The following is a 24,474-nucleotide window of genomic DNA, read 5'->3' on the forward strand; positions in this document are numbered from 1 at the left end:
TTAACTATCATACTTATATTGTTGTCATCTCATTTTAGAGTCTTGCATTATGTACTGCGACAGTTATGTTTGTACTCAGTCAAGATAGACTTGCAATGGATTTGGATAGAGACTGTCTTGAATTAATGTTAAGTCTTCTTGAATGTGATGTCAGTCATAAAAATGCTTTAGATGATTGCGGATTAAGTCATTCAGAATTACAAAAAAACAAAGAGAAAGTAAGACAACTCTGTGCGCATATACAGGCTCAAGGGCATGCAAAACATTTAAACTTAGACAATATAACTGTAAGTATTGAATAAAATATTGATATTTTGAATTTTTTAAAATTAACTGTTACCCTCACTTGTAAATTGTTGAAGAAGTTGATTATTTATCATTAACTTGTTGATTTCACAAGGGCAAGGATTTTTATATGAAAGAAAAACAAACAGTAAATTCATTGCAACTTTACGTTAACTATAACTCAACTATTTAAGCTTTTTTATTCAATATACTCGTAGTCAATATAATCGTGTATATTACATATACACATAATTGTATATATCAATAGACGTGTAATAACTATCGAAAATGATGGAATATATTTACCAAACAGTACTTACAAGAGAAAGTCCTTAGGTTATAAGCACCCAAAAGGACCTTATTAGGTAGAAAGTGTTGTGTGTGATACCAATATCAAATTTTTATCTGTTCTAATCACTTACTTTTCGATATATTTCCGTTAATTTCTCCCATGTAAATCGAGTAAGTTTTTGTGTCATTTCTCTTTTATCCTTGTGACACTAATGATTAATTTAACGCGTTTTAGGAAATTATCTATTTGATAACTTCCACGAGCCATGCAATGGGCCCGTGCCCAAGCGCCGTATCACAAATTATTTAAAGGGGAAGGTACAGGAGGTTCTTTCGCTCTTTTGTAGCGGTGACGATGGGCCTCGTCACGAAGTTGGCGTCCTGGGATTTAAATCGAGAGGAAGGGAATGACGGGCACACATAATGATCACTTTCAATAACTTTTAACTATTTATTCTCAAACGTTTCACAATTAAAGAGCGGTAACGCGTCGTCTTCTGTGGCCGCGTACCTTGGCTCGTGCGGATAAATGCACGGGGGCATCGTACAATAAATTGAGAGAAACTCAAAGGAGGGTTTCGCCGTTTTCGCCGTGTTCGCCTTTTTCCGCTGTGCTCGCTTATGATCGCGAGCACCTTGCGTCGCGCACTCGCCAATAGAGAGAGAAAGAGAGAGAGAGAGAGAGAGAGAGAGAGAGATGACCTGACCTGAAGAAGACTGCTGGCAGGAAATGCTGCTGATGCTGCAGGCAGATGAAGTCCTCAATGCCTTGGGCGTTGCTGGGAATCCTCTCCTAGCTGCAATCTACTCGGCGTCATATCGCTTCTTTGTCTCTATACTATGCTATTCGGGTTTTATAACGCGCGCGTGCTCGGGCGTCACAATCGATGTTTCTACCTCAAGATCTCGGCTCGAACTCTCTCCTCAACCGCTCGCGTGCCGGCTCGAGCAACGTCCGCGGCTTCGTTCTCGCGAGCCGATCGCCGCTGACGCCCGCGCTTGCTTACTCACTACGCTCGACGCATCAACCTCTCTCTCTATTTTTTGCCGCAGCCGCTCTCGCTCCTATTTAGCTCCCAGTGGCGATGCCCGGCACATGATTGGCCCTGAAATAAAGCGGTGCGAGCATCGGTATCGGTTCTTGATTTCCACCACATTTGCCAGGGCAACAGCGAAGGAGCGAGAGAGAGAGAGAGAGAGAGAGAGAGAGAGAGAGAGAGAGGGAGGAAGGGAGGGCCATTCCGACCAGGGCCCCGTCACATCCTTGTGACAATATCTTACATAGTTGTGACTTAAATGGCTATTATATGTTTTTATGGTCACTTTGCACGATTCTGATCTTAATTTTCTTTAAGAGATCATGATTATAATTATTTTAGAACTTAGATTAATTCTCCTATAAATTTTGTAATTATGATTAAATCATGTTTAAAAATATTTTAAAAATTGGTTCTATCAAATTTTTAAATTGTGCTTGTGTAGTTATTTGATATAATATTAGCGAGATTTTCTTTAATTATTAAATGTAATAGCAAGTCAAATAATTTAAGTGTCACTTAAGGTTTTTCATAAACGATTTGAATATCATTAATGGTTAAGTAATAGTATTTTCACTTAAATGCTTCGTATTTAAAAGTTTAATTACTTTCCATGATGAAATAAATAATCGAAGTTAGAAATCCTTAATGATATGAGGCCTTGTTTTAAATTTATTCAATCCAATTGCTTTCGTACCTTCAACAGCTCGTCAATGAAAGTTAATATTAAGAACTGGTAAAAGTTGTTTTGCTTGAATAAATCGATTCTTTATAGATTGTTCTTGTTCAAGCATTTTGAATGAAATATTTTCATTGTTTTGATTGTATTCTCTAAACCTACTTATGAATAGGTTTTAGACGAGGATATTATTTTTGAAAGGCAGTAAATTTCAAATTTTTAACATTTTTCATTTTGATAAGTTTTTTCATAGTTGTCGATGAAAATTGATTTACAATTAGTTTCTGCTTCAAGACTAAAGTCATAGGCATTAATTCCAATTTTTCTTATCTTCAGTGCAGGTTCCGAAGTCAATGATGTATTGAAGAGTATGTAACACCTACTAAGAATTATATTGTTGAGATAGAGATTTTTCTAACACATTTAAATCCTGATCATTCAAATTTTCCATTTCCAAATAATCTTCTATTGTTATTTCTTTCGACTTATATATAAGGTTTAACTTTGTATAAAAAGTGCTCAATCCAACTAATCATTTAATCCACAGTAATGGTGCATCACCCCAAAAAATCTTTTAAAAGGAGAGAAGTAGTGGTGAAAGTGATAATTTATTGAATAACAGTCTTTATTTAATTCACAGAGAAAAGATAAATTTTTTTCTTCGATATTTAATTGCTATCAATTGAACGTCACGCATGTGGATTATACCAACTTTTAAACGGTTTTTCCGAGTTGTCCCCGCGACCTTGCCAACGACGTTTCATTTTCGGAGGCACGCTCGGTGCACGGCCGACAGCCAGGATGTTGTGGTTGGGTTATGCTCAGCCATATCTCGAAGGATACCCGGCACCGGTGCGTCTAAGTAACCGGCGAGGTAAGCCGGTACACGCGTGAGCGGTCATCGTCGCTGTTGCACTACCGAGCGAACGAACGACAGCAGGAACAGCAATCGTAGCGGTAGTAATAACAACGAGCAACAACGGTCAGCAATATTTGTGGAGCGAGCTAGAGGTCGAGGAAGATAACTAACAGCAACGATAACAACACCAGAGAGGCGCTCATCAAGTAGAAGCGCACTAGTGACGTCATCTAATGACGTGTTCCAACCGCCAGAGAGGCTGACGGTCGAGGTCGGTGCCGTATCCTCTTGTTTCTCTCTCTTGTATGCTTAGGCGCCAGCCGATGGGTTATTGGGTTATTGCGGCAGATTTACCAGCTACCCCGTCGACCAAATTAACGGTGAAATGGTTGTTGATATTGATTGTAATAAGTGGGTTGAAAAGGGAATCGGTAGGCTGACCAGCCACCGATTCACCTTCACGCTTGCGATTGTTGTACCGCTCATAGAGTAAATTAGCGTGAGATCGCCGTCTTGTAAATCTGTTTTGGTCGATAAAAAGATTAATCCGTTGTTGTTTTCATTTGTCGTCGAGTCGCTTCTCATTCCGAACTTAATCCATGCGTTTAACGTGGTTTTGCCTAATGCGTTATTCCGACATGGGAACGTCTTTTGATTCCCGAATTCTCGAAATAAATAATTTGTGCGGACGACCCAAGCGGGAATGGCTGTTTCTCCGTTACAATTTTTTAATTTTATTTTTCAAAGTTTTACGGACCTGATTGTCAATTTTGCTATGGTTTGCAGTATAATTTATTTTATATTTTGTATTATAAGTACAATTTTGACAAGAAAAACTGTAGTTGTTGCATTTATCAGTCGTATTGTATATCGGGTTTTATAATTTCTTCGCCGTTATAATCGAGAGAATTATTTTGTTGACTGCTCGGCAAAAATTATCAGTTGAACGCCACAAGTCAAGTGCAATGTCATGTGTGTGGCCAAGCCTCATAACTCGCAATTACAATATATTCGCCTTGTGGCTCGCGTAGAGCATCGTGGATTGGCGTAGCTGATAGCGCGAAATACGAGGGTGGTCCGATAAGTACTTAGCCTCACCGCCCGATGGCGCCACTCTCGCAAAAGAAATATTTTATCACGTAGTACAACCTTCTCGATGGTTACTGTCAAGATTTCAGCCGGATTGGAGTTGTAGTTTATTTTTGAGAGCGTGTGAAAGCAAGTGTGTCCGTTGATTTTTGAAAAATGGAAAAAGAACAGTATCGGTCGGTGATTCGATTCTTGTTTTTGAAAGGGAAATCACGCAGCGAAATCAAAAAGCGCTGGGATGCTGTGTACGGTGACTCTTCTTCTTCGGTGGCGACCGTCAAAAATTGGTTTAACGAGTTTCAACGTGGTCGCACGTCGATTTTTGAAGAGCCACGTCCAGGTGCTCTGAAAACGGCTACCACGGAGGATAACGTGACAAAAATTCACGATCTCGTATTGTCAGATCAACGATTGAAGGTACGCGAGATAGCTAAAATCGTAGGCATTTCAAAAGACCGCGTGGGTCATGTCCTGCATGAAATTTTGGGCATGAGAAAGCTGTCGGCGCGATGGGTGCCGCGTTTGCTCACGACGGACAACAAGCGCAACCGTGAGACAACTTCAGAGCAATGTCTGACCATGTTTAAGCGCAATCCGAAGGAGTTTCTGCGTCGTTTCGTGACAGTCGACGAAACATGGATCCACTGGTATACACTAGAGACCAAGGAACAGTCGAAACAGTGGACTTTAGCCGGCGATAGTGCTCCGAAGAAGGCGAAGACTGCCCCAGCGGCCGGAAAGGTGATGGCCGTCGTTTTCTGGGATTCATAAGGTGTGATCTACATCGACTACCTAGAGAGGGGCAAAACGGTCACAGGGCTGTACTATGCCGAATTATTGGGCCGATTCGACGTCGAATTGCAGAAAAAACGGCCCCATTTGGCGAAGAAATAGTGCTCTTCCACCATGATAACGCATCGGCTCACACCTCCGCCGTCGCCATGGCCAAATTGGTCGAATTAGGCTACGAACTTCTGCCCCATCCACCGTATTCTCCAGATTTAGCCCCGTGCGACTTCTTTTTGTTTCCAAACTTGAAAAAGTCACTCGCCGGGCAGAAATTTGAGTTGAATGAGGAGGTAATCGCTGCCACGGAAGCCTCCTTTTCAGACCTCGAGGAAACGTATTTTTCAGACGGGTTAAAGAAGTTGGAACATCGCTGGGACTAGTGTATCGAACTAAAAGGAGACTATGTTGAAAAATAAAACGCCACTTTTCCAAAATTTTCGTTTTTCTTTTGTAGGCTAAGTAATTATCGGATCACCCTCGTATGTATACACGAACGCAGTTGAACTACTGGGAAATAGAAATAGATTGAGGTAATTGAGAAAGACGCCTCAAAAGCAATTAACGTCGGCTATATATAAAAGAAAATATTTAGAGGGTACAAGGCATCATGCGTAATCAGCGCAGCAAAGAGAGAGAAAGTGGATAAGCAAAGAGAGAGCGACTAAACACGAGATGGTAGTTACTTGCTCGTCGGCCATGCCCTTTGTAAATATCGATGCCCTAGTGTCTAGACTAAATCTCCTCGCTGGCTTTCTTGACGGGTTTCTTAGCTAAGGCCGTACAAGGCATTGTCGTAAAATAAAGGAAAAGGCTATAGTTATCCGCGTGAGCAGAGACACGTGTTGTCGGCCTCAAGTCCACCAACTAATTGCCGCTCGCGGTGTCCTTTCTTTCCCTCAGTCTTAATCGCGCGCGTCCTTACTTGTCGAAAACGTTCTCATCGCGACGTATATGTTAGAGCATATCGCTCTTTTCCTCTTTCTCTCTAACGCGACTCTATGCTGCTCTCTCACTCACCTTTTGGCTGCGTCGGCTGCTGCTATATATATATAAAGTATAATATAGTACAATATAATAGTATAATATTTACGAGGTGTGTTCAAAAAGTACCCGGAATTATCGTTTTTCCAAAAAAATATTTATTTATTCGTTTACATCAATGTGGTCCCCTTCAAAGTAATCCCCCCCAGATATAATACACTTATGCCAGCGTTTTTTCCAATCTTTGAAGCACTCTTGATTTTCACTTTTTGGTATGTCCTTGAGCACTCTCAGCAATTCGGCCTTTATTTCTTCAATCGAGGAAAAACGCCGTCCTTTCATGGGTCTCTTCAACTTTGGGAACAGGAAAAAGTCACACGGAGCCATCTCTGGTGAATATGGAGGTTGGGGCACGACTACGGTATTGTTTTTGGCCAAAAAATTACGAACAAGCAACGACGAGTGAGCAGGTGCGTTATCGTGATGCAAAAGCCATGAATTGTTTTTCCATAAATCGGGGCGTTTTTTTCGGATTGCTTCACGCAAATGTCGCATAACTTCAAGGTAATACTCCTTATTAACCGTACGACCTTGTGATAAGAACTCATGATGCACCACGATCCTGCAGTCAAAGAAAACTGTAAGCAAAACCTTCACATTTGATCGAACTTGACGTGCTTTTTTCGCTCTTGGTGACGTTGAATGCTTCCAGGTGGACGATTGTGCTTTGGTTTCGTCATCATAACCGTACACCCATGTTTCATCACTAGTTATGACCCTTTCAAGCAAAATTGGATCGTCGTTGACGTCGTTTAACAGCTCCTGAGCGATGTTCATGCGATTGTTTTTTTGGTTAAAGTTCAGTAGTTTTGGAATGAATTTTGCTGCCACCCGTTTCATGCCCAAAACATTTGAAAAAATGTTATGACATGAGCCAATTGATATGCCAACTTCATCAGCAACTTCTCTAATTGTGATTCGGCGATCATTCAGAACCACTTTTTCCACTTTTTTCACATTTTCATCGATTATTGACGTGCTGGGTCGACCGGAGTGTTCGTCATCTTCAACGTCTTCGCGGCCATCTTGGAAACGCCTATACCACTCGTAAACAGTTGTTTTTTTCATAGCAGACTTAACATAGGCTTTTTGTAACATTTCACACACTTTGTTACACTTTATTTCATTTTTTACGCAAAATTTAATACAAATTCTTTGATCCATTTCTTTTAAAAAACGAAAATCGCCGAGCTCATAAAAACACGTCAATCTTTAGCGACTACCGCAGACAAAGTAAACAGTGAATATAGCTGAAAATTTTATCATACTTCAGGGGCATGTATACCAACACAATAAAAAAAAATTTTGACAATCGGACTCTCCAGACCCGCGAAATTTAAAAATTCCGGGTATTTTTTGAACACACCTCGTATATTAATACATACTAAGGTAAGTAATACATAGTAAGTAATACATAGTAAGGTGGAAGAGAGAGAGAGCTCTAACGAATGAAACTTAGATTCGTTATAATGGTTTCCGGCACATTAATATAACACATGCCTTCGTTCTTGCATTTGCAGCCACTATCGATAATTTTCTTCTAACAAGCATTATTATTAATTATGTCAACACCTCTTCACTTTTAATGTCAGATAAATATTATATTTTTATTCTCTTTAATGGGTTTATATATGTTTAATGGTACTTCTAATATAACTTACAGTTTAGGATTTTTATTATTATAAACATTCAATATGTTTCTGATAATTGCTACAATATTTTTAATTAGCACATTAACGTCTAAGCCGGCGTAGTTGATACACAAAAAAATCAACTTTTCTGTGTTTTTGAGCTGCAGTGTCAATTATGGGCAAAATTGACTGTTATTTTGAATGCCGGTAATTATTTTTAGTTTCCAGTCCTATGAGTGAAAATGGAAGTCAATTGAAGAAAAATCTACAAATAAAAACATTGTTGGAAAAATCTAATAAAAAAATATTAGCAAGGTCTAAAAATTATTGTTTCTTATTTGTTTTGTTATGAATTTAACGAAATGTTCTTGTGATATAAATCAATTACAATCCTTAGCAAGGGGTAAAACAGAGTATTTTGTTAATGAACAAACAATTTTCTAGTTCATTGTTTTTGTGATTAGTAATTTTTTTCAACCAAATATGTTGGAAATTATCAAATAATCCCTTTCAAAATAAAAATATGTTTCCGATATCATGGTGAAAATTTTTTATAGATATAAATATGTGATGTTACTTATCCCCTATTATACTATTTAGTTCGTACTCTCGTGGTTTGTCCCGTTAATGAGTAAGAATTCGTTTGAATTTTAACCCTTTGAAGCACAGTGTCCATCCTGATGGACACATTGATTTATTGCTTCTTTTGCCATTTTAGAACAACATTATGGATTTCAACAGGGACTTTTGCATTCTTTCAGTTCATTAATAGTTCAAAAACATAATTTTGCAGTTGAAATCAATATATTGGGTTATTTTTTAATATTTTTAAATGAACAAAGAAGAAAAAAATTGAATTTTTGGGGAGAAATTCATTATTGACGCGAATAATGAGAGTATCCCTTTCAAATTTGTTATACAAAGGTTTTTGGGGTCGCTGAATAATAATTTGACATCAGATTTCAAAAATTGTGTATCCAAGATGGCGGATCTAAAATGGCGGGCAAGAAGATTTCCTATATTGATACCAATACTCTAAAATTCATATCTAAAGGGTTTTTGGGGTCGCAGATAACGATTCTGATATCAGGTTTCCGAAATAATGCTTTCAAAATGGCGGATATGTATATTTTTATATTGGCTTGAATATTCTCAAACTCATATCTAAAGTGCCTCAATCTCAGTGATAATCAATATCATACTAGTTTTCTGAAATTCTGCAGCCAAGATGGCCAAAGGATATGATTGATGTACATGCTTATTTGCATGACTTGAAAGTATAATATCTCAGAATAGTGGATACTTCTTTCACTCATTCTCGGCATTACCCGGAGCTTACAACGAGGACGTGATGAGTTCAAGCTCCATTTACGTTTTTTTTTTGTATTTTTCATATTTTATATTTTTTTGTATTTTTTATATTTTATATATTTTTTTTATTTTTTATATTTTATATTATTTTTTATTTTTTATATATTATTTTCTGCATTTTTTATGTTTCATTTTCAGGGTTTTTATTTCATCTTTTCCTCCATTCTTCCTGTAGGAGGATCCCCTTTGCATTATCAATAAATTTGTACTGTAATATTGTTACTGAGTATTCTTTGAAATTAGACATAAAAACATGTTCTTCATACAACCAGAGCAACAAAACTCATTACTGTCTATATGTGATGTTTTTGAAAACAATTTCTTTCCGGTAAAAGACACAGAGGAACATTACAAGTACTACAAATCCATCTCGTCTTCTGTCGCTTATCTCTTGTAGAACAGTGGTTACATCTTTTATATGTATCTGAGACTTGTGGCATGTGAGCAGCATTAGAAAGTCTCTTTTCATCAGGTACTTTGATTTTTGCATGGCTTGGAGTATTTGGTGCCGTTCTTTTCCTACCTTTTGAAGTTGGGATCTTATGTACCACCAATTGTTCTACCAATCTCATTCGGAATTTTTTCAATGACAAAAGTGGTTTGATTTGTTTTTCCTTGTACAAAATGAATCCGTTACATATGCAGAGATCGATGAAGTGCCAAAAAATTCTAAACCACCATTTTTTGGACTTACGATCAATCTGGTAAGTAGATATTGCACAATCCGCATAGTCGACATATCCCATGTGTGTGTTATAGTCTGAACACAAGACAGGACTGTTGACAGGAGTTAGAGTACCATCTTTTTGCCTCCGATTCACAACAGTTACTTCGGTAGGGTCGTGAAAATTGGATAAAAAGTATACTGGTTTTTTATCCATCCACTTTATCCATGTGAGTCCTGATGTCGAGGTCTTGTATTCGTACTCTTCAATAACCATTTTTTTATCAGACTTATCATTTTTGGGGAGATTCGCGCGATTAGATCGTACTGTGCCACATGCAAGGTTCTTATCCTGTTTTAGAGATATTAGAAACTCTACTCCTGTGAAAAAATTATCAAAATACACCTGGTGATTATGACCAACAAGGTCACGTCTAAGATCATGAACCACATGTGCTCCTAATTGTTTTTCAGGACTATCTGTTTTACCTGTGTAGATCTGAAATTGACAAACAAATCCCGATTCATCTGCTCGGGTCCAAACTTTGTAACCACGTTTAGTTGGCTTGGCTGGCATATATTGTTTCATGCTACTCCTCCCCTTGAACTTGATCATTGATTCATCAATAGCTTGGTGATGGCTTGGTTTCCAGCATTCTCTGAATGTTTCAGAAAGAGTGTCGAGAAGAGGTCTTAGTTTATACAATTTATCGTATTCTGGATCTCCTTTTGCTGGTTCTTTTGAATTATCATTGATATGCAAATGAGACAAAAAAAATCCAAAGCGATTCACAGTCATCAGTGAAGAAATATATGAATCATGGAATTGAGGGCTATTAGACCAATAATCCCGATACGAAGGTAACTTCTTGTAACCCATATGGATATTGATCGTTATGAAAATTTTCAACTCATCTTTGGTGATAAGATCTCCTTTTGACTTCTTTTGAGAAATAAACAAATTTGTTTGCTCTACAATAACATCTAATAGAGACTCAGGGAACAAACAAAGAAATATATCCTTTGGAGAAGACGGGGAGTCAGGGATGATGGGTCCGTGACTCCTACTGAAAGGTAAATCAGTCTTTGGAATACTCGTCGATCTCCAAATTTCACTTTTATTTGAATCTGTAGTGGTTGTTTCGTCGTCAATTTCTTCTTCGTGTGCCTCATCTTCGAGAAGATTGTTGACTGAAGGGGCAACATGATCTACTCTGCGATCCAATACCTCATCTTCATCATTAGAATCGCACAACCCATCAACAGACTCTGAATCACTAGGAATTTCATTCACAATTCGCCTTCTTCTCCCCATAGTTACAAAATAAATCTCTTCTAAATTTGTTGATATAAAAAATATGAAAATTGAAGAGTACTACGTAAAAATTGATTCCTAATTGGCGGGAAAAAATTCCCGCAAAACAAGAATATTATCAACACAAATATACAAAACGCCTATTTGCTCTTCAACTAATATAGTGAATCCACTCCGGTCTTTTAGTCAATGAGTGTCAACAAATATATGGATGACTCCAGAAGCAAAGAGCCGATCTTTATTTATTTTTCGTAGGTCGGGGGTTGAGGGCCTTTTGGCGATTTGTATGAGCACCAAACACTTTGTATTGAATGTACTCTCCATGGGTCTGAGAGCCATATATATATATATATATATATATATATATATATATATATATATATATTTTTTTTTTTTTTTTTGAGAGATTCATTCACCTAATCAGAAAACAAAATACTAGAATATTTGAAACAGAATACTAAATTATATTATCAGATTTGTTATCAGCACGACCGAAAACCCTTAGAAATTACGTTTCATGAAAATGAAGTCCCTAAAAATGAAATTTGATATCCGAATTTTTGGATCCGCCATTTTGGATATATTATTTCGGAAATCTGATATCAGATTCGTTATCAGCGAGCCCTAAAAGCCTTTACATTGAATTTTGAAGTATTCAGGCCAATATAGAAAATAAATGCCTGTCAGCCATTTTGAATTCGCCATTTTGGATACATCATTTAGGAAACCTGATATCAGATTCGTTAACAGTGACCCCTAAAACTCATTAGTTATGAATATTAAAGTTTTCAAGCGAATATAGAAAAAATTTATGTTCGCCATTCTGAATCCGCCGTCTTAGATGCAAAATTCGAACAATCTAATGTCAGATTCATGATCAGCGACCTCAAAAACCCCTATATATAAATTTTCATCTAAATATCCTGGAGAGAACAATGTATGCTTCAAAGGGTTAAAGTAAAGATATACTGAATTGGAAAAGTATACAATACTATATGTATATACAGGGTGGTGAAAAAGTATGGAAACACCTGAAAATCTCCGAGGGTTGGTCATAAAAATAAAATTCTTAAGGTCAGGTCCTATATAACTTTCAACGAGGAATCCAGTGATGACCTTGAATTTGACCTTGGACCTTACCTTCAAGGTCATTTCAAGGTCAACCTCATTTTTTCAAATGAGAACCCCTATTTTTGATGCCGGAATCAAAATGAGCGGGAAATTTTACGTCCGGATACGTGGTTAGGTATGAGGTTAAAGTAACCTCTGGAGGTCAAATAGAGGTCAATGTCGGAAAAAGTATGGAAACCCCTGAAAATCTGAGCGTTGGTCGTAAAAATAAAATTGTTAACGTCAGGTCTTATGTAACTTTCAACGATGAATCCAGTGATGACCTTGAATTTGACCTTGGACCTCACCTTCAAGGTCATTTCAAGGTTAAATTTCTTTTGTTAAATGGGAACCCACACTTTTGACATCGGCAATTGAAAGAGAGTCAAATTATACGTTAAAATATGCCTTGAGGTCCAAGGTTGACGTGACCTCTGGAGGTCAAATAAAGATTAACAGTATATTTATATAGAAACTCCAAAAATGTGTCTATTTTGATTATTAAACAAGAAAACTAGTTTCTCAATCCAGAATCCTTCTTTTAGCGCTATCCAGGAACAACGACGTGGACGTAGAAGGATTCTGTTCCCTTTGGGGGGCTTTTTTAGAGTAAGTTCCGCTTGCCTTTCACTTGGGGTGCTTTGTTTAATAGGTTTTAGTATCACTGATCTCGATCACGCTACCCTGAACCTGAATCGGGATACACGGCTACACGGAAACACGGCGATTTCCAAAATTACTGAATAAATTGGCTAAAATAAGAAAATAATTTAGAAAATCAGATATGTAGTTTGTAATAATTTGCAACAACGATTCACTTGCAGTAATTTGCAAAAACTATTCATTTACGAAAATTTGCTAAAATGATTCATTTGCATAAATTTGGTAAAACGTTTCATTTGCAAAAAATTTCTAAATCGTAGCCTTTCAAACAAATAGCGAAAACGAAGTTGGATCCCGCAAAAATTCGTTTCTATTTTCATTAACATTCATTTACCATTCAAACCGTTACATTAAAAAAGTATTGCTAAGTTTAAATTAGACAAGAAAAAATTATTTTCGTTACGCCCGCTTCTACAAGAAAGAAAGAAAAGAAAGAAAGCCAACGTATCCACATTTTCAAATGAAAATCCGACGTGTCCACTTTTACAAATAAAAACTCAACTTGTCCGATTATTCCGCCAAACTGACGAAATGTATCTTTAACAAAATAGCTGTCTCATTAAAAGTCGAAAATTCAATATTATGTGTGGCTTTTTCATGTCCGCGTAGTTACATAAATGATATTATTGAAAAAAGGTTTTCTTTAGATAGAAAATAAATTTATGAATGAATGAATTTTTATTTCAATTCGCTTGACGAATACATTTTTGGTATTACTGCATAAATAACACTCTGTAGTTGCAAGAGATAAAATTTGACAAAATCACCAAATATTTTTGTTGTAAATTAGTTTTGTACGAAGAAGTCATTTTGAAACCAAAATGTTTCGATTGTCCGAAAGAGAACGGATATCACTTTTGATGATGAGAGGTTGGGGTGATATGCATAGGTCATATACACAGGTAACTAATCTGTTTAATGCAACATTTCGAAACGATGGTACTCCTATATCAAGAGGAACTGTTTCAAAAACAATAAGACGTTTTGATGACACGGGATCTGTTCGAAATCGTCCTGTTGCTGGTAGACCATCGACAGCAACAAACGAAGAAAAATCTTTACATGTTTTACAGTCTTTTATAGAAAATCCTCATGAGACTCTTCGATCTGCAGCTTTACAACACGACATCCATCACACATCTGTTCTTCAAATTTTGAACAGAAACAAATTGCATCCCTTCAAAATTAAACTCGTGCAAGAATTAAATGAAGATGATCCTGATCGTCGCACTGAATTTTGTGAGACGATGATGGAAATGATAACTGACAATCCACAATTTTTAGGAAATATTGTCTTTTCAGATGAAGCAACGTTTCAGTTAAACGGTAATGTCGATCGACATAACTTTCGATATTGGTCTGATACAAATCCTCACTGGATGGACGCAACTCACACTCAATATCCTCAAAAACTAAATGTGTGGGCAGGAATTGTAGACGACACAATAATAGGTCCCTTTTTTATCGAAGGAAATTTAAATGCACAAAATTATGAACAGCTATTGCGAAACCAAATTGTTCCAGCAATACAAGCTGTAAAAGGAGACGATTTCGAAAACACATGGTTCCAGCAAGACGGTGCAGCACCATATTTTGCAGTTAATGTTAGAGGATTCTTGAATGAAATATTCTTCGAAAGATGGATAGGTAGACGAGGTAGCATAGAGTGGCCTCCAAGATCTCCAGACTTAACACCATTGGATTTTTTCTTATGGGGTTATTTAAAAGATCGCGTTTACAGAACAAATCCAGAAAATCTTGATGAATTAAGACGTAGAATTATTGAGGAAACTGCTCTCATTACAAGAGATATGATTCGACATGCAGTTCAGTCATTTTACATCAGGATTGGTTACTCTCAAGAAACAAATGGAGAACAATTTGAGCATCTGTTATAAATTTACTCATCTACTATAATAATTCATAAAAACGCCCTAAGTGAGAGGCAAGGGGAACTCACGATAATCCAGCACCCCGACGTGAGAGGCAAGGGGAACTCACGATAATCCAGCACCCTGACGTGAGAGGCAAGGGGAACTCACGATAATCCAGCACCCCGACGTGAGAGGCAAGGGGAACTCACGATAATCCAGCACCCCGACGTGAGAGGCAAGGGGAACTCACGATAATCCAGCACCCTGACGTGAGAGGCAAGGGGAACTCACGATAATCCAGCACCCCGACGTGAGAGGCAAGGGGAACTCACGATAATCCAGCACCCCGACGTGAGAGGCAAGGGGAACTCACGATAATCCAGCACCCCAAAGGGAACAGAATCCTTCTACGCCCACGTCGTTGTTCCTGGATAGCGCTAAAAGAAGGATTCTGGATTGAGAAATTAGTTTTCTTGTTTAATAATCAAAATAGACACATTTTTGGAGTTTCTATATAAATATACTGTTAATCTTTATTTGACCTCCAGAGGTCACGTCGACCTTGGACCTCAAGGCATATTTTAACGTAAAATTTGACTCTCTTTCAATTGCCGATGTCAAAAGTGTGGGTTCCCATTTAACAAAAGAAATTTGACCTTGAAATGACCTTGAAGGTGAGGTCCAAGGTCAAATTCAAGGTCATCACTGGATTCATCGTTGAAAGTTACATAAGACCTGACGTTAACAATTTTATTTTTACGACCAACGCTCAGATTTTCAGGGGTTTCCATACTTTTTCCGACATTGATCTCTATTTGACCTCCAGAGGTTACTTTAACGTCATACCTAACCACGTATCCGGACGTAAAATTTCCCGCACATTTTGATTCCGGCATCAAAAATAGGGGTTCTCATTTGAAAAAATGAGGTTGACCTTGAAATGACCTTGAAGGTAAGGTCCAAGGTCAAATTCAAGGTCATCACTGGATTCCTCGTTGAAAGTTATATAGGACCTGACCTTAAGAATTTTATTTTTATGACCAACCCTCGGAGATTTTCAGGTGTTTCCATACTTTTTCACCACCCTGTATATGTATGGGTGATTCCAGCAGTTTTTTAAAATTGGCTGCGCAGGGGGTCAGCCGATCTTCTCGGAGATTTTTTCTATGATAGAGTATGTCAAAAGAAGCCTTTTGGCTATCTCAGATTTTCGTTAAAATATATATATATGTCCATATATATTTTTTCAAAGTCTGAAAATCTGGCTGTTTTTGGCTATTTTTGAAAAATCGTAGCTCCGTGAGTTTTCAATATTTTTCAACGTGCGACGTCTCATTTGATTCGTCTACTTTTATACTTTCAAGAAAAAAATTGTTCATTTATAAAAAGTGACAGCTATCGGGTGTACTCTGACGATATTCGTACGCTTTTTAGAGTCAATTTGATGCTCATATTCCGAGTACTGTAACTTTTTTGTCTTTTTAAAACCTTTCATTTAAGATCCAGCCCATCTCAATCGATTCATTAGAACCAGAGATATAGCCGATAAAAGTTGGCCGTTTTTTCAAAAACAGACATTTTCAAAGGCGAAAAAAAAAACGCATTCAATTTTTTTTCTACTTTGAGGCGGTTTTAGTTAGCTCAAATCGAGTAGAACATGCTCTGAAATTTTCACGGTATGAGCCTTTTTCATTTTCAAATAAAACGATTTCAAAAATTGGCGATTTCGATTTTTTCAAAAAATGGTCATTTTCAAATGGCTATATCTCTAGTTTTAATGCGTCTATTGAGATGCGCCGGGTCTCAAATTACAAGTCTTAAAAAGACAAAAAAATGACACGCGGTTGGTTCAAAAATATTGAAAATTGGCCAAGTTACAGTGCTCGGAATATGAGCATCAAATTGACTCTAAAAAGCGTACGAATATCGTCAGAGTACACCCGGTAGCTATCACTTTTTATAAATGAACAATTTTTTTCTTGAAAGTGTAAAAGTAGAGGAATCGAATGAGACGTCGCACGTTGAAAAATATTGAAAACTCGCGGAGCTACGATTTTTCAAAAATAGCCAAAAACAGCCAGATTTTCAGACTTTGAAAAAATATATATGGACATATATATATTTTAACGAAAATCTGAGATAGCCAAAAGGCTTCTTTTGACATACTCTATCATAGAAAAAATCGCCGACAAGATCGGCTGATCCCCTACGCAGCCAATTTTAAAAAACTGCTGTAATCAGCCATATATATATATATATATATATACAGGGTGAGTCATTTTAATTTCCCCAGTCTAATAACTTTTGAAACAAGCAAATTACGCAAAAATGTTTCAGACCAAAGTTGTAGGGGTTCAAGGGGGACATCTAGGGGTGACTTTGAAATTGACCTTGAGCTTGACCTTGACGGCTTTCTCAAGGTTAAGTCTATTTTTTTATTGGGAACCCCTATTTCTGACCTCGGAATCGGAAAGAGCGAGAAATTTTACATCCAGATAACATCTTTTAACATGGGTCAAAATAAACCCTTAAGGTCATGCTAAGGTCAAAACTATCCTGGAACAAGAATCGAACAATGTAAGCAAAATACGAAAAAATGACTTAGAAAAAAGTTGTAGGAGTTCAAGGGGGACGTCTAGGGGTGACTTTGAAATTGACCTTGAGCTTGACCTTGACGGCTTTCTCAAGGTCAAGTCTATTTTTTTATTGGGAACCCTTATTTCTGACCTCGGAATCGGAAAGAGCAGGAAATTTTACAGGATTTAAATTTTTTAAATTTTAAAATTTTTTAAATTTAATTTTTTTAAATTTTACGGGACTATTCTTGTTTCCGTTCCCTATCCTTTTTTATTTTTCACCGGACTGTATGATTATTATTAATAAATTTCAAATATTGGAAGTTGTTGCTAATAATTTGCTATTACAAGTCTATTAAATTAATGAAACTATTTCAGTATCAATCTGATGTTCTGCAAAGAAATAAGAGTAAAAGTTAAATACATAAGGATAAATTTCATGTTCAATGAAGAATCTATTACATTTGGAAGTCGTTTAGAAAGTAATCGCAATACGTTCAGTCGTGATTTCAATTTTGAAAAAGCTTTAAATATTACTTTTGTTTTAACCATGCTTGTGTTCATTGTATCACTATCATTATTTCTTCATATTTGAATAAGAGACCTTTCTTATTGCCATCGATCATATGAAATCTAATTTGGACAATATTGCCTCTGTTTTCAGTAATATTTAATTTGTATCATCTTTCTATGATCTTTGCCTTTGTTGATTTGTATTGAGGTTTTTTGAAAAAATCTTTTAAATATGGCTGATTTTACCCCAACAGAGATAGTTGATATGATTTGGATTTTAGGAGAATGTAGAGGTAATTACCGTGAAGCGTCAAGGTTGTATCGAATTCGATACCCACAAAGGCGCCATCCTGATCACCGTACCATTCATCGTCTTGAAGAAAGAGCTCGACAAGGGCATCTACGAAGAAGTCGACCAAGACATGAGTATGATGATAGAGATGCTAGGGTTTTGGTTGTCTTAGGATTGGTTCACCTAAATCCTCATATCAGCAGCCGACAAATAGAGAGAGAAACAGGAATACCTCAGAGAACCGTTATTAGAATTTTAAGAAGTAATAGATATCATCCGTATCATATTACCTTAACGCAAGCATTAAACGCTAATGATATGAGAAACAGAGTAAATTTCTGTCGGTGGGCTCTACAGATGATTTTGCAGGATCCGAATTTTTTTAATTATGTCCTTTTTTCTGATGAAGCTACGTTTCATAGTACTGGCCAATTGAATCGTCACAACAGTCATTATTGGTCTGATCAGAATCCTCACTGGTACAGACCAGTCGATAATCAACATCGTTGGAGTGTAAATGTATGGTGTGGAATAGTTAATGGTCATCTCATCGGGCCATTCTTTTTTGAAGAAACGTCAACGGCAATGCTATTTTAGAACTTTTAAGGGATCATCTCCCACTTTTACTTGAAGACGTAGATCTTGAGACTAGACGTCGAATGTGGATACAACTGGATGGTGCAGGACCGCATTTCGCTTTAATTGTACGAGAGTTTTTAAATAGAAATTTCCAACAAAGGTGGATTGGAAGAGGTGGTCCAGTTGCTTGGCCTGCACAATCACCGGACTTAACTTCCCCAGATTTCTCCCTTTGGGGATACTTAAAAAATACTGTGTTCGCCGAAGCGCCCACAACAAGGGAGAATATGATAGAAAGGATTAGAGTTGCATGTAGACAAATCTCTAGAGATATCTTACTGCGCACTATTGAAAGCTTCGAACAGAGGCTCAGGCAATGCATCGACGTAAATGGTAATAATTTCGAGCAAAACCGATAGGAAATAAGTTTATTCTAGTTTCATCACGAATTGTGAAAGGCAAGGGGACTCACATTAATAAAGCACCCCAAATCGTGAGAGGCAAGGGGATTCACGTTAATAAAGCACCCCGAATCGTGAGAGGCAAGGGGACTTACGTTAATAAAGCACCCCAGAGGAAACATAATCCTATTACGTCCACGTCGTTGTTCCTGGGTAGTGCTAAAGATAGGAAGTTTATGATCTTAAACATCAGCTTCGTTAGTACATGGCCAGTCCCTTATTCTTTGGAAGTTTATTTAACAACGGTCATATGCGATAAAAGCTTCGCCTCGAAATGTAACAAAAATAAGAGAATTTTCAAGAATTTGACCTTTGCTTCACATTGAGAATAGAAGTACGACAAAGGTCTTCGATGCTCGTTAAACCTTTTGATGTTTGAAAGCGGCTTCAATTTCTTAAGTAAAAACTGAAATATTGTTTATGTTCTTATGAAAAAAAACTAAATAGATACTTGAACGTAAAATTTCCCGCTCTTTCTGATCCTGAGATCAGAAATAGGGGTTTCCATTAAAAAAATAGAAATGACCTTGAGAAAACCGTCAAGGTCAAGCTCAAGGTCAATTTCATAGTCACCCCTAGATGTCCCCCTTGAACCCCTACAACTTTGGTCTGAAACATTTTTGCGTAACTTGCTTGTTTCAAAAGTTATTAGACTGGGGAAATTAAAATAACTCACCCTATATATATATATATATATATATATATATATATATGGTGACGGTAAACGTCCGGTGTGCACTACCGTCACGATCGCGCGGCTTCCTGCGAGGGCAGCACCTACCGGCCCGGGTAAGTCGAAAACGGGAACTCGGTCCGAAATGGGAAGGAACGCGCGCGAAGAGAAAAGGACCAGTGGGAGCGCCTTTGACACCGGCAATAGCGTGCAGGAGTCCGGGAATACTAACACAAGAGTTGTGCAGCTACCAGAAAGTTGTGAATAGCGTGCCCGAACCTAGGAATGCCTTTAGCATCGGCAACGACGTGCGTGAGTGTGAACGCCAAAATGAGCGTGAACGTTAGACGACCTGTAATTCTTTGTTGTTGCTGCGAGTTCGAGTGGCTAGCTGAGTCGCCATCGGAGGCCAGCCACGAGGTTGCGGAATCCGTCCGACGGAAGCAGTAGATTGTACTGCTTACCAACTGTGACTTCTCGAGCCGAATCTTCATGTACAATAATCATCGTTTTTCATCCTTCGCTCTCTTATATATGTTCTCTCCTCCCCTCCCGCGCCTCTCTTTACCGCCAGGCTTGCCAGAAGCTGTGCAGCTCTAATCCTCCCTAAGCTGCGAATTTGTCACCTCAAATCATATAAACCGGGCATTAGTAATGTGCTAACGCAATTACATTGATGCTCGGCTTAACGATAGCGCGCGCAGACAGCGAGAGGCCAGGGACGACGAGAAAATCACTACTAAGCGGTTTTTCCTCTTCACAAATTGTAAATTAAAAAATATAATATTTTTTGGATCATTTCCAAATTCATTCATAAATTAGTGGTTTTATTCTTTCAAAAATAATTACGTGCATCAATTCTGAAGTAATTTTTATTTATTTCAATAAATAATTCACAATAAGTTGGAACTACATTTTATATTTTCATTTATTTCATAAATTATTTAGAAATAAATCATAATTCATTCTTGCATTAATCTGTGAATTAACTTTATTTTATTCAAAAATTATTTTTAAATTAATTCTTTCTATTAGATTAAGAATTATTACACAGACTTAATTATTTTATAATTATTTCACAGAACTAATGCTGTATAGGCACTATTGACATGATTTTAAGTATGAAGCAAATATTGTCAATGAGTAGGGGCAAAATCAGAATTAATAATAAAATTGAACTAATAATTAAAACGAAAATTACGCATCGTACATTAATATTTTTTAAAATTAAAAATTATACTTATAATGTAAAAATAATATTCATAAATACATAAATCTCATAATAAGCAACATATAATTTTACATTTTTTGAAATTACCATAGTTTTTGAATTTGGAATCAATAAATTACTTTCTATTGATGATTGTTTAATGATATTTTCTTATGATAGATTAATTCTAATTTGTCATGTAATTAATGGCGTTTGTCACAAAATAAAAGGAAGAATTTATTCACTGTGCAGTAGAAGTATAAAAAAGTAAATAGTTTCAGACAATTGTACAAATGGGAAAATTAAGTAAGAAATCAAGAAACTAGAAAAAAAGTGGCAATATGTTTGCAACTACGTTTTACAATAATTTAAAAATACAACAGATTTTAAAACTATTAACAGATTAGATTTATTATTTTTAATATTTACCTAAAAAGGTGGTCGCTGATTGCTAGAAGAAAGGTGAAATTGTCACCTTTTCTTTAGCTAAACTATTTACAATTACAAGTTCACCAAAATCGATCTGTAACTTTAAGAAAAAGTATGGCATAGCTTCAAGAAAAATAAATACATTTTTTACACTAAGACAAATATTGAATAAATTGGAATTATTAGAGCAGACATCAAATTTTGTTGAACAAGTTGAGCTAGAGATGTCTTGAATTGGACCAAGTAATGTTTGAAATTCGGATCAGTCAGGATTCAACATTTCATCTCATGGCGACCTTTTCTTGACGATAGCAGGTACTTCTAAAATTGAATGTCTTGCTCAATGTCTGAATTTGCTGCCTCATAGATATACTGTACAACAAATTCTTTCTGCTGATGGTATTTTAAAATTACCTTTCTTAATCATTTTTATGATGTTACTATCACGTATTATTTTATATAGTTTATACTCTCGTGGTCGTCACGTTAATGTGGCTTTCTACTAGTTTTTCTATTTTTTTTTTTTTTTTATAGATATCAACTTAAATTTTCCACAGTACATTCAGTATAAAAAAAAGAAACTTTTTGCCACCAGGCACAATTTTTTATGATTTTTGTAACGGATTTTATAAGGATATTAAGCTAAATAATGATCATTTTTTTATATAATTTCAAAATGTTCCATGCGTCTGAGTTTTTGATAAAAATGACCTTGCGGAAGCTCATCCTGTTCCTCAAACCATACCAAACAAAACTTGATTCATGACAAGATTCTAAAAACCATTCAAGTCAATCCACAAACCAAAATGTCAGATTTTATTATAATTACAGTCAAAAAATCAATATTTCATGATTTTTTGTTTGAAGTTCGACTCTTACAATTATGGAAATTAATAAATCACTTTTTGGAGAAACAAGAATTTTACAAGAAATGTCAAAGAAACTAATAAGCTTTCCAGTAGCTCATAAAAATTTGATCCCTGATGCATGGAACATTTTGAAGGCAAAAAAATAAGAAGCCGAGTAAAATCCATTTAAAGTTGAAAACACCTCTTTATTAAAACTTTGAGTTTAATATCACAACATGAAGTTAAGATCACATTTCTTATATCACAGTCTTTAATCAGTAACGCGGAACAAAACTTTTTTGATTGATTCATTAACTCTTCAAATAATTAATCTATTTCAGTCTTTTTTTCATCACAAAATCACAGTTCAGTTTCTCAAGCACTTGTAAATACAACTTTTATTCAATAAAATTTAATAAAATTTCGAGCCCTGTAACCTACGATGCTTATTGGGTTAGTATCATACCCTAGTACATGCGATAAAATCACCTGGTAAGCCGCTTTCATTTTTGTGACGTCATTTACGGAGAGTTTTTCTAAACAGTGCCGAAACACCATTTTTATGGCTAACATTCCAGGGAGGATTTATCGACGAACAGTTCTCATCAGTCGTTTTCACAACTCTGCTATTGGTGAGTTCTTCTTTGGAGTCTTTATTAGACTTCTCATAGCTACCTTGAATTGTTTATAGTATATTCTATCAGCCGTTTTGACATATTCGTTTTCTTTATAGTGGACGTTCGTAAGTGTTCAAATGACCAATTTTTGTTACATCTGCGGTCGTTTTGTTTTCGAAATAAAAAATTGATATCAATGAAAGTGTCAAACAGTTTTAAAAGATATATTTCAATATATCGATTTCAAGTCAAGATAATCCTTGGGTTCCACACAAAGCTTGTAAATCCTGTGTTGAAACTTTATGACACTGGAATAATGCCACAGACCGTGTCTTTCAAAACACCAATGTCATGGCGGGAACCTTTTAGTCATGATGACTGCTATTTTTATTTAACTAAAACTACTGGCTTCAACTATAAAAATTCTCATAAAATAGTGTATCCAAATGTATCAAGTGTAACAAAACGTGTGATGATGAGACCTGACGATATCCTTTCTAGCCCTCCAAATTGGAAGAAAAATGCTGATACTAATATAGGTGGTAAGAAAAGAGATCTCCAAGAGTCTGCAAATAGTGATTCTTATGATTATCAAGATTCTAAATCTCTACGGATTCTTTTTGATCAAGCTGCACTAAATAACTTAGTCCGAGAATTAGGCTTGCCCAAAGACAAATCTAAACTACTGGGTTCACGGCTAAAAGAGAGAAATCTTCATGACCCTGAAACAACATTTTCTTGGTACAGATTCGTGGAAAATCATTTACACCGTTCTTTTCCCAAGATGAAAAATATGTTTATTGTAATAATGTTCATGATTTAATGTAATAATGTGGACTGACATATGATCCTGCTGATTGGAGGTTGTTTCTCGACTCCTCTCAAAGGAGTTTAAAAGGAGTTTTGTTACATAACTCTAATAAATATGCTCATTTGCCTATTGTTCATTCCACTCACTTGAAAGAGTCATATGAAAATGTAGATATTATTCTCCAAGCTATTCAATATAAAAATTACAAATGAGATGTATGTGGAGATTTGAAAATCACTGGTATGCTTCTTGGACAACAATCAGGGTTTACAAAGCACCCATGTTTCATATGTATATGGGATAGCAGAAAAAGGAAGCAGCACTATGCTAAAAAGGATTGGCCTACTCGTACTTCTCTCAAAAGAGGCGATCCTAACATATTAAAAATCCATTGATTGATACAAAAAAATACTACTACCGCCACTAGGTATATATCAAATTGAGACTGATAAAGCAATTTGTGAAAGCTCTTGATAAAAATAATGAAAAATATCCTAACCTGAGTGATACAAAGATAAAAGAAGGTATATTTGTAGGGCCTCAGATTCGTGATTAAATGAAAACAACTGATTTCGAAAAGGTGAGGGATGTAAAGGAAAAAGAAACCTGGATAAGTTTCAAAAAAGTTGTGAATGGATTTTTAGGTAGCAAAAAAGCTCTTAATTATCAAGAGCTGATAAGTGGTATGCTAACAAACTGCAAAAATTTAGGTTGTAATATGAGCATAAAGGTCCACTATTTGCATTCTTATTTGGATTGGTTTAATG

At 36.3% G+C, this 24,474-nt stretch overlaps 1 protein-coding gene across 1 annotated transcript in view; it reads left to right on the forward strand.

Annotated features, from left to right (window-relative positions):
• The window catches only part of LOC131663150 (protein wings apart-like), a 334,256-nt gene that overhangs the window by 158,033 nt on the left and 151,749 nt on the right, over positions 1-24,474 (forward strand). The window contains exon 5 of the mRNA XM_058933320.1: positions 39-287. Coding sequence (XP_058789303.1) covers positions 39-287 — 249 coding nt within the window. The remainder of the gene's footprint in view (positions 1-38; positions 288-24,474) is intronic.

This window comes from Phymastichus coffea, unplaced genomic scaffold (assembly GCF_024137745.1).
Source record: "Phymastichus coffea isolate CEN01 unplaced genomic scaffold, Cenicafe_Pcof_1.1 PCOF00002, whole genome shotgun sequence".
NCBI lineage: Eukaryota > Metazoa > Arthropoda > Insecta > Hymenoptera > Eulophidae > Phymastichus > Phymastichus coffea.